General features: G+C 65.5%; 1 protein-coding gene across 2 annotated transcripts; it reads right to left on the reverse strand.

Moving 5' to 3' along the window:
* Positions 1-583: 583 nt before the first annotated feature.
* On the reverse strand, positions 584-15,311 carry LIMK1 (LIM domain kinase 1). 2 transcript variants are annotated; one of them, XM_049803789.1, is made up of 16 exons: positions 15,158-15,311; positions 12,747-12,843; positions 10,520-10,658; positions 10,015-10,124; positions 9,740-9,931; positions 8,813-8,918; positions 8,544-8,728; positions 8,272-8,455; positions 8,038-8,124; positions 7,658-7,789; positions 7,488-7,547; positions 7,324-7,389; positions 7,065-7,221; positions 6,590-6,941; positions 2,017-6,485; positions 584-1,401 (listed from the first exon to the last, which is right to left on the reverse strand). In XM_049803789.1, the coding sequence occupies exons 1-15, from the start codon at positions 15,213-15,215 to the stop codon at positions 6,332-6,334; spliced, it is 2,079 nt and encodes a 692-aa protein (XP_049659746.1). In that variant the 5' UTR covers positions 15,216-15,311; the 3' UTR covers positions 584-1,401; positions 2,017-6,331. The 2 variants fall into 2 exon arrangements, with proteins under 2 accessions (XP_049659746.1, XP_049659747.1); XM_049803790.1 differs by lacking the exons at positions 12,747-12,843; positions 15,158-15,311 and adding an exon at positions 12,184-12,325.
* Positions 15,312-15,924: the final 613 nt, after the last annotated feature.

Here is a 15,924-nt window from a genome sequence, read left to right on the forward strand (position 1 = left end):
GCAGGGGCAGGTAGGCAAGGGTGGCTGTTTGCATCTCTAATCCCCGCAGAGAGCGCTTTCCTCTGAGATTACTGGGGCTTACAGGCTCGGGTGCTCCAGGAGCTCAGCCCCGTCTTTCCCTGCCCTTCAAGGAGCAGCGCTGAGCCCCATGGGGGGGCAGGAAGGCAGGCTGAGCACTGCTGTGATGAGCTGGGTGTTCTCAGCCATGCTGGCGGGCACAGCCTGAAGCAGCTGCCGGCTTGCCATGGCCTCACTCCAGTAGCCCAGTGCCCATCGAGGCCAGCGAGCTGCAGCCCGGGCTTTAAATAGAGCATTAAAAGCTGAAGGGATCAGCTGCGGAGCGGGAGGAGGGATGCAAGGGGCTGCATTTTTCTTGGCCGGGGGATGACGCAAGGGGAGCGACGGTGACGCTGAGGGAGGCTGGCACTGTTCGAGAGGTCCCCAAGGTCCCTGAGGCACCCTGGTCTCTCTCACCCCAGCTGGCAGCAGCATTATCAGGTCCCAGCAAGGCGCAGCAGGGCCGGGAAGCCACTGCGAGCTGCTACCGGGGACCAGAGCTCTATAATTACCATGGGAGGCCGAGTTATTTTGGGAAGCGGCTACGCCACTGCCAAAGCTTTTATTCCTCCAAACCAAAACAAGATGGAAAGAGCCCAGCCCAGGATGCTGCATCCGGCGGGCGTGGGGAGGTTAACTCCTTGCATCCTCGCTGCCTGCACCCAGTATTGCCCCAGGGTCAAGGCGGGTCCTGGTGGGTTTGGTTGCACCGGCGGGGCTTCAAAGGGTGTGGGGGGGCGTGTCACTGGGGGAAGATTTGGGGTCATAGAGGCCACAGGGTGTCTGCCAGGCATGGGATGGGGCTGGGGGTTCGGTCCCGTCCTCGGCTGCTGGCAGGTTCAGAGGCCGCATGTTCAGATCCTTTTCTGCATCCGCCGTGAGAATTGCTATTTTTAGATCTTTCTGTTGCAACGGGTCCAGTTTTGGGGCCTTCCCAGGGCGTAGGCTGGGCTGAGAAATGCCAGCCCAGAGCGGAGCACCTCGCTGCTGCTCCAAATAAAGTGTCCCAGGAGACAAAGCCCTGAAGGGTCCTTCCCAAAAGCCACCCCGAAGGATGGGCAGAAGCAGCAACCAGGCAGGGAGGCTGCTCTTTCCACTCTCTGCAGCAGCCAAACAGCCTCCAAGCTGGGGATAAACTCCTATTTCCCCGCACAGAGAGGATGAGCCACATCGTACACTCCACGGTGCTCCCAAAGATCTGCTCCAGCCATCCTGAGCACAGGGTCCAGGTGGGCTGAGGGTCTGTGCTCAGGGGGGCACCCCAAAAGCCTGGGATTTGACTCCTGCCTTTTGCCTTCTTTCCCTTGATCTGCCCATGCCTGGGTCACTCCCGATGCTTGATCCCTGCAGGGCAGCAAATAGCCCCCAAACCCATGTGCTGGGGTCCCCCAAATCCTAAACCCACACGATGCCAGGCTTGCCTAGTCCCCCAAACCCATGCACCAGTGTCTCCCAAGCCCTAAACCCACACATCAGGGTCTACCAGCACCCCAAACCCATGCGCTGGGGTCTCCCCATCCTTGCTCCAAGCCCCCCAGGCTGTCTCTCTGCAGGCAGCTCTGGTCCCCAGTCAGGGACTGGAGGCTGTTGGGGGCCACACTCCCTCGTGTCCAGCAGGTGTCAGCACCTTGGGCAAGGGGCAAGCTCCTTGAGATGGCAGTATGGCAGTGGGGACAGTCATGACCATCCAAAACCGCAAGCACAGGAGGTCCTACCCAGCCGGGACCACACCCCAAGCCCCAGTTCACACACAGACCCCCCTGCCTGCCCACCCCCCTGGGCTGAGCCCTCCCACAACTCATCAGACGTCATCAGCCTTGACAAACCGTTTGCAAAGGGTTCACTGGCCAGTGCTGCACATCTCCGGTACCAGACCTGGGGACCCGGTTGCACTGGGGAATTGGGAGCCTCCCAGTGTCACCCCAAGCTCCCACGCTGCAGTCCCAGCCCATCACTTACCTCCTCGTCTGAAGCCACGGCCAGGATGGGGTTTGCACCGGAGCCGGTGGAGGACGGCAGCGGGACCGAGAGAAACAAGTTTTCCCATCAGATGCAGCTGAGGTTTCCCAGCACCCCCATTAAGACCTGGCTGTCCCTTCCCAGGTCCCTGTGTTGTCCCCCCGCCTGGTCCCTGTATCCCCCCCCAGCACCGCTAGTGAGGTCAGGGCGGGGACCCAGATGTCCCCAGTTGGCAGAGAGGGGCAGGGATGGGTGCATGTTTGGGGAAGGCAGCAAGGCTGCAGGGAAGCACAGGAGAGCCGTATCCCCAGTGCTGTTTAAAAATGCCACGTTTACGCAGACCCTACAAAAACCACCGGCAAGCGAGGGGCCAATGCATGGACCACGGGATTTCCCTGCCTGGCTTTGCCCAGGGCGAGCCTCAGCTTTCAGGGACCAAAGGACGTTGGTGTTGGCCCCATCTGTGGGGGGACAGGGAGCTGGAGCAACAGCCCCTTCTTCACATCCTCACATCCAGCATCCCCGCTCCACACCCTGGCATGAAGGGAGACTGACGCAGGTGGGTACTGACCTGCCAGCATCAGCCTCAGCACCCCCCGGGGGTTTCTAGGGTCTGGATTTGCCCCATGGAGCCACAAGGTCCTGGTGATCCAGTGACATGCATGGCCCAAGGTTGTGGCTCCTGTCCCAGCCCAGGCTGCGGGAGGCACGTGGGCTGCGACAGTGACACCTCTCTGCCCAAATCATAGAAGCAGGGCTCGAGCTGCTCCTGGACCACGCAAAGTCCCCAGTCCTGAGCTGGAAAGATGGACACTGTGCCCAGGGGACAAAGGGTGGCTCTGGGGACAGTGCCAACCATGGCAGAGTCCCTGCAGAGCCAGGCACCTATGCCTGGAAGGTGGATCAGAGGGTTGTAGGACAGGAGAGGCCTTGGGACATCCCTAGTCCAGTCTCCAGCTTAAAGCAGCGATGGGCAGAGCCACAGAAACGCTGTTGGAAAGGGATCTGGAGGTCCCCACCGCCACTTCTCACTCCCTGCCAGGAAATCCTCCGGCACCAAGCCAGCATGCCTCATTCCTGCAGGTGAGGATGGGGACCTGTCCCCACATCCTTATGGAGCTGGGTGCCCCGACCGGACCCCAGCACCTCCTCTCTTCACACATCTCCTCAGGCCTCATGAGGACCCTGCTGCCCATTACCCCCCTGCCTCCAGGCAGCCGCTGTCCCCCAGGGAGGGTCCCTGCAGCACTGATGCCCACCCTGCTGAGACAGTGGGGGAAGCCGTACGCTCCCTCCCACCCAGTCCCCCAAACTTACCCGTGAAGAAGGCGATAAACCTGGTGGCCTGGTCCCCATCATCATGGCCAGAGCTGGAGCTCTCCGTCTGGGCCTGATGCGGGAGGATGGTGGGGGAGGCTCTGCTGGGGAGCACCGGCTCGGCCATGTCCTTGCCGGAGCCACCACTGCCTTTGGCCACCACCTCGGCGGCACTTGGCTGCTGGCCTGCCAGCAGGGACGTGGGACACGGGGACACCTGGCTCCCTGCCTGCAGCAAGGGCCACCACGCTGAGTCGGAGCCAAGCTTGGACAGAGCCCTGCCAGGGATGTCCCTGGGGACCACCTTGGTTGGGGACAGAGCAGGACCCTGGGGGGGACAGGGGGTGCAGGGGCAGCTCTCGGTGGCCTGTGGCTTGCTCTTGGTGCCCTTCTTCCCCCTGGGAGGTGACGGCTTGGGGGGACAGATGGGTGCCAAGCCCCTCATGCCAGCATCAGGCTGGGTTGGGGGGGGCTCCGGGGGCGAGGAGCCCTGCCAGTCTGCCATCGGCTGGGCAGGGGGCCGGCGGGGGACCGGGTGACGCACACGCCGGTGGCCAGATTTGGGCATGGGGTGCTGCACGCTCCTGGGGGGGGGGCTTGGGTGGATGACAGCCGTGGCGTGGGGCCCCTGGGACTGTGCAGGGGTCACCTCCCTGCCTGGTGAGGGGGGGGGCCTGGCCAGTGGCTCAGGCTGGGACAAGTCACTGGTCACAGGGGTGACTGTGTGGCCGCTGCTTTGGCCCTGCCGCAGCTGGCTGTCAGCTCTCGCCCAGTTCTCCCCCTGCCTGGTGCTGAGGGTCCTCTGCAGGGTCACCAGCAAGTAGCCTGATGACACCGGCCGCACCAAGCACATCCCACTCTGCAGCTCTACCCAGCCGGGCGAGGGGTTGTGGTGGGACTGGGGGTCCTGCAGGGATGGGGGACTCCCACTGCGAGGCTGGGGGTCACCTGGGGTCCTGCTCTCCCGTGGCAGCAGGGGATTGAGGACCATGGTGTTTCCCAGGGGTGATGGCTGCAGCGGGTACCCTGCTGCCACGATGTTCCTGGGGAGTGATGGTGTCCTGCTCCCAGAGCAAAGAACCCCTGCAGCGCGATGTCACCAAGGGTGCTGTGACAACACTGTGACGCTGGCAGGGTGTTTGCCCCTGTCCCTTCACCAGGGTGATGTGGGACAGGCAGTAAGATGAAGGAGCCACCCCGGTCCCTCCTGTGCTGAGGCTGAGCATCCCCGGAGCAATAAACCATGAGGTTTTCCGGATGTGGGGGGTCCAGCCTGGATGCTGGGACCCCTTTGGGCTGTGCTGTCTCCCCTCCTCACCCAGCTGCAGCATCCCTGGGGACATCCCCTGGTCCCTTCCTTGCCACCCCCATGAGGTCCTCGGGGTCCAGGTTTTCTCTAGCTGAAGCTCACCCCCCTCCCCCTAAGGATGGAGATCCCCCACCTTGGGGACCTTAATTTGGTTTAGGAAGGTGACAAGGACAAATGGACAGCATGGGATGGCCACGGGCCACCTCGCTGTCCCGTGGGGGGCTTGTTTTACATCGCAGGCAAAGCTGCCCAGTGGCACCCATAGTCACGCAGCCCCATCACCTGCTTGCCACCACCATGGGCTCTGCCATCACGTGGGGTGGCAGTGGGCACAGCCAGGCCCCAGGGACACGGGGCTTGGGGCCCTGGCCAGGCATTGCAGGCAGGATTGCAACAGCCCCAGGGCTGGGGGGGGACCCATAATGGGGTTGGAACAGCACAAAAAGGGACAACAGTGCTGCCACCATGGGGGTGACTGAGCGTGGGGGCTGCCACCGAGTCCGGTGCCACCGCACTATCCCGAGCAGAGAGTCCAGCCCCTCCTGCCTCAGTTTCCCCAAGAGCTCCCAGCCCTCCCGGGGGGAGGCGAGCAATTCCCAAGCAGGCCGGGCAGTGAGCGGGGAAGGATTTATTGACTCACGGCTCGGGGTACATCACAGTTTGAGCTCCCTTCCCGCCTCCGGAGAGGACATCGCCTTGGACTTCCCGGGCAAAGTGCGCGGAGAGGCTTCACAGTTTCATCCCTTCGGGAAAGCAGAACCGAGGCAGTGACAAATGGCAAACGCTACGTCATATGAAAAAATAATACAAACTCTTCTCTTTAAATATCTTACAGAAAAATGAACCTGAATAAAGAGCATGAAAAGCACCGCGTGGCGCAACCCCCCCCAACCACCCCTGGTCAAGGGAGACAAGCCGCATCCCCGCATCCCTCTGGACCACCCGTCATCATCCCCAGGGATGCGTGGTCACAGAGTAGCACGGGCAGCAGGGATGTGGAGGAGGCGAGGACCGCTACATGCCTGTCCCCATACCATGGGGGTGTCGCCCACCCCCCACCATGGACCCCTCACTCAGCCAAGGGTGCCGGCAGCCCCCCGAGCCCGGGGTGCCGGTAGAAGCAGCGTGAGAGTGTCCGGCCGAGGACAAGGGCATTGCTACAAGGCTGCCCCAAGACCTGTGCTCCCTTGGGGGGGCCGGGGGCCATGTACCACCGCCCCCCAAAGGAACCAGGGGGTCCCTCCTGTGTCGCAGTGCAAGTTCACAGAAAGCCAAGGCACCGCCGCGAGGCCGCGGCTCTGTACGGGGGAGCCCACGGGGCTTGTGCGGGTGCAGCGGCCACGCAGCCCCCGGGCGTGCAAAGGCGAAGCGAGCCGGGACGGGGCGGGGGGGGACATAGGGACAGTCCCCGCAGTGTGGCCGGCCGGGCTTGTCCTGGGGATAAGAGCTACGGTGTCAGGGGGGATGCAAAGGGGCCGTGCAGCCCCGGGAAGAGCCAGCTCCCAGGGATGGTGTGGGCAGCAGTGCGGGCAGCAGCGTGGGCAGCCCGTGCAGAGGGGACAGGGTAGGGGGGCTCATCCGGGGAGCCCCAGGGATCCAGCCCCGGGGGCGGTGGCAGCCGGAGGAGATGCTGGCGGCGGGTGCAGCTCCTTCTCCCGTGGCTTCAGAGGGGGTGCAGGTGGGGGTGCTCTATCGGGGGGGTGCGGGCAGCCCGCCTTCGCCCCATCGGTGCGTCTCCCCGAAGGCTCGGTCCAGCTGCTCCAGCTGGGAGCTTAGCGGCAGGTGGATCTCCAGGTGCATGCGGAGGGTTTCCAGCCACTGCTCCAGCTTGCTGAAGGATGGCCTGAGCGAGAAACGGGGACACGTGCCAGCTCCACTGGCCCTGTCCCTCCACCCCACCACCAATCCCCATGGTCCCCTGGGTGGGGGTGGTCCCCGACCACTCACCGCTTCTCGGGATCCAGGTCACAGCAGCAGACGGCGATGGGGAAGAAGCTAGGGGGACACGTTGGGGGGTAGTAGCGGTCCAGGAAGCCCCTGACGTTGAGGCCGAAGTCGGTGGTGCGGGGCAGGTAGTCAGGGTCGGCACTCACCCGGCCAATGATCTGGGGGAGGGCGGGAGAGAGGAGTGGGCTCAGCCCCAGTAGGGGAACTGAAACCCAATGAGGACCACAACTCCAAGGGGAGACCCCAACCATAGACCTCAACCCCAGTGGGAAGACCCCAAGCCCCATGGTACTTGCCTCGCACAGGACAATGCCAAAGGAGAAGATGTCCACCTTCTCATCGTAGCTCCTCCCTGTGGGGAGAGATGGGTCAGGCCATGCCACACATCCTGTCCCTGCCCCACCAAGTGTCCCCTACTTGGGGACAGAGCCCTGGCTGGCCACGTTCCCCCTCCCAGCACCACAGCTAGGCTCACCATTGATCATCTCAGGGGCCATCCAGTACGGGTTCCCCACCACCGTGTACCGCTTCTTGCGGTCCGGTTTCTTCAGGTTCTTGAGATGTTCGGGCTGGTTCTTCTCGTCCACCATCAGCCGCGCCAGCCCAAAATCAGCCACCACCACGCTCTTGTTCTGGGTGGATGGAGAGGGGTGAGGCACGGGGTGGGGGGGGCCATGCAGGGGGCTGAGACCCCCTCCCAGGCCAGGGGAGGACACCACCAAGGTGGGACTTACCTCCCGCACGAGGCAGTTGTGAGAGTTGAGGTCACGGTGGATGATGTTCATGGAGTGGAGGTAGGCCTGGGGGAAGGATGGGCTGAGAGTGGGGGGCACACCCACCCCGCAGTCCCCCACCCACCAGCACCCATCCCACCCACCTGTCCCCCAGTGGCACCCACCATGCCGGCGGCGATGTCCTTGGCGAAGCTGACCCGCTGGCTCCAGGGGTAGTGGCTGTCCTGGGGACAGGAGGGGGGATTTGCCAGAGAAGAGGAGAGAGGAGAGGGGTCCCCCAGACCCACCAGGGCTGTGGGGTGGAGGGTGGCTGACCTGCCGCCCCAGTGCTCACCATGCTCTTGATGAGGCCCCTCAAGGTGCCCCCCTTGATGTACTCCGTGATGAAGTTGAGCCTCTTCTCCTTGTACAGCACCCCGATGAACTTCAGCACATTGGGGTGCTCCAGGCAGCGCATCACCTTCACCTGCAGGACCCCCCATGCCTGTGACACCCCAAGGCACGCAGCGCCCACCCAGACAGACCTGCTGCTCACGTGTTCTCCATTAAACGAGCAGGGCTGCCTGCACCCCGTGGTGCCTGGCCACCCCCACTCCAGGTGTCACGCCTAACGTCCCATGGCAGGGTGGGGGACAGGACTGGACAGCCCCATCCCTCGTGTGTGTGTGTGTGTCCCCTCCAAACCAGGGGGATTAAAGAAAGGGGATTGCCCACCTCTTTGAGGAAGGTCCTCTGTGTCTCCTCGTCGAAGCGGATCAGCTCCTTCATGACCATCACCTCGCCCGTCTCCCGATGCGTCACCTGGCAGGGAGCGCAGGGGCTGAGCCACCGGCTCCCCGCTACCACCCCCACCTCTGGGGACAGCCTGGGGGAAATGATAACCCCCCCCTCCCATCCTGGGGAGCCAAGACCCTCATGCTCAAGACAATTGTGGCCACCCAGCCCCACCTTGATGGCCTGGCCAAAGCAGCCCTTGCCCAGCACTTCGCCATGGATCAGGTCGGAGGGGCGGAAGATGCGATGGGCGCGGGAGACGACGCGCAACGACTCGGAGCGACCGATGTCCTTGCGCTGGGATGCGGGCGAGCCCACCGAGCCGGAGCCCGGAGATTTGTCCGTGCTGCAGCTCCTCCTGCGGGACGGACAGACAGAGGGTCAACCCTAAGCAGGGACCTCAACGGGAAAGGCGGGCAAGCTGGTGGCTGAGCTGGTGGCCTTACGTGACAGTCCGCTGGCGCATGGCACTGGTCTCGCCACAGGGCGGGAGGGCAGGGGAGCGCAGGGGGCTGCACGGGGCAGGCAGGGGGCTACAGGCAAGCCCCGACTCGCGGGCAAGGGGCTCGTGGGGGTCGTGTTCGATGGTGAGCTGGAGCAGGCGGCTCGTCTCCTGGATCAGCAGGTCGATCTGGGGGCAGAAAAGGATGGCAGAGATGGTTTTCAGGGGGCGGGGAGGTGGTGCTGGTTTGGGGGGCACCCAGGGGGAGCATACCTCATCCAGGGGAACGTGGCCGATGGGGGTGCCGTTGATCTCCAGGATGCGGTCGCCCACGTGGATGGAGTTCTTCATGTCGGGGCTGATGCAGTCTGGATCCACTCTGCAGGGCCAGCAGGCAGCAAAGGTCAGCCCCCCGCCCCGACACCATCACGGGTGGGGATGTGCTGGGACACTGCCCACGAGCCACCCCCAGCCAATGGGGACAGGCTGTCATGTCCCCTGCTAGTCACCTCTGCAAGATGGGGACATGCCATCATGGTACCCATGAGTCACCCCTGAGAGGTGGTGACGTGCAGGCGAGCTGCCCACGAGCCACCCCTGCTAGACAGGGACACACAGGCAAGCTGCCCACAGGTCACCCCTACCAGATGGGGACACAGGCACGCTGCCCACAAGCCACTCTTGCTTGATGGGGACACATTGTCACGGTACCCACGAGTCACCCCTCTGGGATGGGAACACACGGTCATGGTACCCACAGGTCACCCCTGCTAGTTGGAGACATGTGGGCATGCTGCCCACAAGTCACCCCTACCAGACGGGGACATGCAGGCGTGTTGCCCACGAGTCACTCCTCCTGGATGGGGACATGCTGGCACAGTACCCACAAGCCATCCCAACCATATGGGGACATGCCAGCCTGATACCCACAGCCCACCCTGGCAGATGGGGCAATGCCAGCATGTCACCCCCCTGATGGCTGGGGACATGCCAGCACGGTCCCCACAAGCCACCCCAGCAGCTAGGGACATGCCACCATGGTCCACTCTGGCCAACCCCAGCTGATGGGGACACACCAGCCCCATCCCTCATGCTCCCATCCCAAAAAGTCTCTGTGGGGTGGATCCCACCAGCAGAAGTGGCACGGGATGCCCCCAGCCCTGGGGAGGGGACAGTGTGGCAGAGGGGACACAGACGCACTCTCGGACACGGACGGTGCGGGAGTGCTCAGTGCCGCAGCCCTGGTCGATGGAGACGGAGAAGCCTCGTTTGCCGTCGGAGCAGGCGGGGATGGAGACGAGCGTGACGGTGTGCGGGATGCGGGAAGCTGGCGAATCCGGCAGGATCTGCTCAATGACCGGCGTCACCACCATCTGGTAATAGCAGTGCCCGCTGTGGGGCCGAGAGGAGGCTGGTGGGTGGGGGGGTGCCAGGGGACGTATCCTCCCCACCCACACGCCCAGGCTGGGACATACCAGTAGAGCTTGGAGCGTTCCACCAGCGCGTAGGTGTCCCCGTCGCCGATGAACGTGCGGCAGTTGAGGCAGCTGAAGCACTCGGGGTGGTACTTCTGCTCCCCGGCCACCTGCGGGCAGACGCCATCAGCCCCAGTGACCCAGGTGTCTGGGGCGCCAAGTGCGGGTGCTGGGGCTCGGATGGTGCCGGGAGCACCCATGGGTGCCCCAAGGCCAAAGGAAGGGCAGAATGAGCCACAGCGTGGTGGAGGGTGGCAGTCATGCCACTGGGCTGGGGATGGCTGCAGGGACACGTCCCTGCCACCCTGAGCTTCCCTGCTCCAATGCCAACACGGGGGCATGCCGCACCCCAGGGTCCCCCTAAAGCACAGAGGACACCCCTGCCACCCCCAGAGCCTAACCTGTGCTGGGGGTCTGCACCCCCTTCTCACCTCAACCTCTTTCCAGGGAGCTTAGCCATGGGTCAGGGCTGCGTGTCCCCCCTCAGGGCCCCCCCGGCACTCACCATGACCAGCCCCTTGGTGATCTGCTCTGAGCAGCCGTGGCAGAGCTCCCCAAAGCGTGCCCAGTAATCCTTCTTGCAGTACAGGCGTCCATCCTTCTCGTAGTACTGGTGGGACAGGGAGGCCCCGCACTCGCAGCACCTGCCGCAGGGGATGAGGACCCCCTTGTCACCCTGTCCCCATCGTCACCCCGGGGGGCAGCCAGTGCCCAGCCACCCCACGGCTCTCTGGGCAAGCTGCTTCCCCTGTTTCCTACCCTGCTGCAGGGCCACCGCATCCACGTGGCCACCGTCCCTGGGGTGGCAGCGGGTGGCTCCAGGGGTGCCAGCGCAGGCTGGCAGTGTGGGGACAGGCAGAGACACTGGGGTGGACAGGGCAAGGGACACGGGGCAGGGACAGACATGGGGAGGGAGATGCCAGTCCTGCATGGACACGCCAGCCTCATCACGGACACACAGAGGGATGTGCCAGGCTCATCACAGACATGCCAGCCTGGTCACAGACTCACAGAGGGACATGCCACGCAGGTCACAGACACAGGGACATGCCAGCTTGGTCACAGATAGAAGGACATGCCACCCTGGTCACGGATGTGCCAGCCTGGTCACGGACACATGGAAGGATGTGCCACCCCGGTCACAGACCAAGGGACGTGCCAACTTGGTCACGGATGCACGGAGGGATGTGCCACCCTGGTCACAGACGTGCCAGCTTTGGGGGTGCAACGCCCTGGGTGCTGCAAACAGGGTGCAGGGCGACGCACCTGCAGTGTGGGGTGCACGGAGCTGCTCTGGGACTGTGAGATGGGAGGTGCAGGGGGACGGAGGGGTGCAGGGAGGTGCAGCGAGGGGCTGCACGGGGCTGTGCAACAGGAGGGTGCGCCCAGGGTTGCAGAGGGGGCTGTGAATTTTGGGGGTGCACAGGCAACTGCAGGGGATGCTGCATCAGGTTGTGCAAGTGGGGTGCGGTGGGGTGCTGGGGGGTTGCACGGAGGGTGCAGTAGGAGGGGTGCGGGGGGTGCTGTAGGGGGTTGCCGTAGGAGGGGGCACGGGGACTGCCGCAGTCCCCCCCCCTCGGCCGGGGGCGGGCGCCACGCGCAGGTGGAATACCAACCAGGCGTGACGTCACGGCGCGGAATTTCCCCACCCCATGACGCCACCGCGCGAGGACTCCGCCGCCCGATGGCGCGGCCCGAAGCCCCTCCTGGGCTTGGGGGTCGGGGGCGGGGGGGGGGGGGGGGACGGGACGCGGGGTGGCCAATGGGGGGCGGCCGCGCGGCCCCGCCCCCTTAACTCCCGCCGCCCCGACGGAGCGGCCGCATTCCTCCTCCTCCCACGCGCGACAGGGCTGAGGCCCACGCTCCCTTCCACGGCTGCAAGCGCGGGGGGGGACGACGACACAGGAGGAGGAGAAAGGGGAGGGGGCGGAAGGCTTTTGCACCAGCGAGCCCAGGGCTGCCGGAAGCCGGTCTCCCGTGGGGGGGGGGGGGCGGATCCAGCCGTGGCCGCCGCAGTGGTTTCGCTGGGGTTGATGGCCCGGGGGGGGGAGTGGATGGGTGGGGCTGAGCGGGGAGGGGGGGAACAGGCAAAGTATCCCGGGGGATGCAGGCAGAGCACCCCAGGGGTCCAAGGGGGTGCAGAGCCCGGCCCAACCCACTCCGACTCACTTGGCTCCGGAGCTCAGGACGCAGCTTTTCCTCAGCACCGCTGCCAGCATCCTGCCCGAGACGGGGGGACCACCCCGGTGCCCTGCCACACCCGGCACCCCCAGCGCCACGGGGACCCCCGCCAGGTCCCAGCCACCCCTTGCGCCCCCCCCCCCCCCCCGACCCGGGACCTTCCTCCTCCTCCTCCTCCTCCTCCTCGGGGCTCCCACTGCTCGAGCTGCAGAGAGGGCGCGAGTGAAAGAGGAAACAGGGAGGGAGGGGGGTGGCCGGGTGACATCAGCCCCGTGCGCCCCGTCACTGTCACCAGGCAGGAAGGGACAGCGTGGGACAGCAGCAAGGTACCACCAGGCTTGGCATCACCCGGCGAGCCCCGCCTGCACGCCACGGGCGCGAGGACACGCAGCCATGGATGGCATCCCGGTGCGCGTGACGGCCTCGCACGTGTCCGTGCCACGGCCAGACCGGCGGCGGGGGGGGGGGGGGGGGGGGTGGTCCGCCGTCCCTGTCCTTGCGGAGCATCCCGGTGTCCCCGAAGCCGTCCCGGCCGTCCCGCGGGCTCCTACCGAAAGCAGTCGGCGTGCCAGTCGGCGTTCAGCGCCTGCAGGTACTGCCCATCGTAGATGCCCTGCCCGCAGCTCGCACACACCGGCAGGTCGGTCCCTGGATGGAGCGGGGGGGACACAAAGGGGACGGGGCTGTCACCCTGCCACCTGTCGCCATCCTCCCTGTGGCAGCACCCAGGCACATCCCCCAGGATTAAGTCCCTCCGTCCGGGGTGACGAATTCTGACCCCCACCCATTACTCCTGTAATGGGGACAAGGTCATGGCGCTGATGTCCCCAGGGCTGGGGACGGGGCAGGGGCTCAGTGCGGTGCTGCCAGCCGGGGCCCACGTTGTGCCAGGCCACCTCCAGAGCCCCCGTCCCTCGGGGGCACTGCCATCACCGTGGGTGCCCACGTCACCACGGGGTGCTGGGTGCCCACGGGGGTAGGGGGACACAGGGAGGCTGGGGTGCAGGGGCAGGGGGGCAAGAGGTAGCATTGGGTTGCTGGAGGGGCTGCAGGGTTCAGCTAGCACAGGGGACAGACAGGTCGGGGGGGGGGGTTTGGAGACACAGCAGGGTGCTGAGCAGCAGGACAGATGTTTGGGGTGCACAGAGATGCTGGGAATGGAGGGGTGCCCCGAGTGCTCGCAGCTAGGCGTGCAGGAGGGGCAGGATGGGGGGCACATGCTGAGGTGCAGGATGGATACAGGAGGGATGATGGGGTGTAGGAGGTGGGCAGAAGGTGCAGAGGGGATGAAGGCGTGCAGAATGGGTGCACAGAGTGCAGGGGCGATTAAGGGGTGCAGGATGGATGCGAGGGGTGCAGGGAGGATGAAGGGATGCAGGATGGAAGGGGTGTAAAGGAGGGATCCAGTGGGACATAAAGTGCATAGAGGGACACAGAAGGGTGCAGGATGGGTGCTGGGGGATGCAGGGTGCGTGGCGGGACACAGAGGGGTGCAGAGACACAGAAGGTGCTGGGGGATGCAGCATGGATGGGGTACAGGAGCAGTGCAGTGATACAGAGGGGTGCAGGACGGGTGCTGGATGGGGGACTGCAGGATGGAAAGGGGTGCGGGGGCACACGGGGGCTGTAGCAGGGGGATACAGAGGTGCAGGGAGGGAGGTAAGGGATGCAGGGTGGCTGCAGAGGTACCGGGGGTGCGAGTTCATTGGGGGTGCGGGGAGGGATGAGGGGTCTAGGGGGTGCAGAGTGGATGGGAGGCACAGTAGGGATATGGGGGTGCAGGGAGGAGGCAGGAGGCACAAGGGTTGTGGAGGGATATCGGGGTGCGGAGAGGGAGGGTGCAGGGTGTTTGTGGGGAGCAGGGAGGGATACTTAGGTATTTGTGGGGTGCAGGCAGGGATGCAGGCTGGAGGGGGATGTGGGGGTAGGGATGCAGAGGGGGTGCAGGCTGGATGGGGTGCAGTAGGGGGACATGGGGTGTGCAAGGGGACATGTGGGAGTGTGGGGGGTGCAGAAGGGGGATGTAGGGGCGCAGGGAGGGATGCAGGCTGGAAGGGGGATGCAGGCAGGGATGCAGGAAGGTGTGTAGACTGGACAAGGGGTGCAGGGTTAGATGTGAGGGTCCAGGAAGGGTGCAAGCAGGGATGTGGGTACAGGGGGAGATACAGGTGAGGATACAGGCTGGACAGGGGGTATAGGGGGAGATTTGGGAGTGCAGGGGAGATGCAGGCTGGATGGCAGTGCAGGGGGGGATGCAGGCTCAACAGGGGGTGCAAGGGGGGATTTGGGGGTGCAGGGGGAGATGCCGGGGTGATGTGGGCTGGATGACGGGTGCAGGGGGATGTGGAGGTGCAGGGGGGATGCAGGCTGGATGGGGGGGTGCACAGAGGGATTTAGGGATGCACATTGTGGATGTGGGGGGATGCAGGCTGGAAGGGGAGTGCAGTGAGGGGTGCAGGGGGTGATGTGGGCTGAATGGGGAGTGGAGGGGGGAGATGCAGGCTGAGCAGGGGGTGCAGGGGGAGATGTGGGGGTGCAAGGGGGATGCAGGCTAGAAGAGGAGTGCAGTGGGGGATGCAGGGGGTGATGTGGGCTGTATGAGGGGTGCAGGGGGTGATTTGCGGATCCAGGGGGGATCCTGGCTGGCTGGGGAGTGCGGGCGGGATACGGGGGGGATGCAAGCTGGATGGGGGGTGCAGAGGAGGATGTAGGGATGCAGGGGGGGATGTAAGGGTGCAGGAGGGCTGCGAGGAGGATGTAGTCTGGATGGTGGGTGCAGGGGGGATGTGGGGATGCGGGGGGGACGCGGGGGTGCAGGAGGGATGCGGAGGGGATGCAGGCTGGCCGGAGGGTGCGAGTGAGCTGGGGTGGGGGGGGGGGGGGGTCGCGGGGCCCCAGCGGCAGCGGAAGCGCTGAGTCAGGCCGGGGGGGGGGACACACGGGATCCGGGGGGGTCACGCACCTTCGTCCTCTCCCATAGGCTCGTCCCTCCAGGTGCAGCACAGCAGCATCAACCTCATGCAGCCGCGCTGCCCGGCGCCGCGCCAGGCCCTGCCCTCGCCCCGGCCCCGGCCCCGGCCCCGGCCCCGGCCCTGCCGCTGCCGCTGCGGCTCCGGCGGGCGGGCGGGCGGGGACGGCCGGGCGGGTGAACGGCGCCGGCGCGGCCGCCGGGGGGGGGGAGGAGGGGCAGGGCCGGGGGCGGGGCCAAGGGGCCGGGGCGGGGTCGGGAGAAGGGGCTGGGGGCGTGGCCACGGGATAGGGCGGGGTCGGGTGGGCAGGGGCGGGGCTCGCGGGTGAATGAGGGAGGGGCCGGGGGAAGTCGGGGCAGGCGGGGCGCTGGGGCTGTCACCGCGGGCAGGGCAGGGGTGTCCCCTTCTGCCCCGGGACGTCACCGTGGGGCTCGACATGGGTATCGCTCTCGTTCCCCGGGTTGTCGCCATGGGACAGGGCACAGACATCCCCCTGGGTCCCCAGTCTGTCACTGTGGGACAGTGACATCCCCATCATCCCTTGGTCTGCCACCATGGGGAGGGCATGGATGTCCCCCTTATCCCCCAAGCTGTCACCATGGGACAGCATACGGATGTATCCCTCGTCCCCTGGACCGTCACCAAGGGCAGGGCATGGACAACCCCCCTTGGTCCTCAGGCTGTCACTGTGGGTCAGGGCATGGACATCTCCCTGCATCCCCAGGCCATCACCATGGGACAGGGCATGGACCTCCTCCTG

Source organism: Accipiter gentilis, chromosome 6 (genome assembly GCF_929443795.1).
Source record: "Accipiter gentilis chromosome 6, bAccGen1.1, whole genome shotgun sequence".
NCBI lineage: Eukaryota > Metazoa > Chordata > Aves > Accipitriformes > Accipitridae > Astur > Astur gentilis.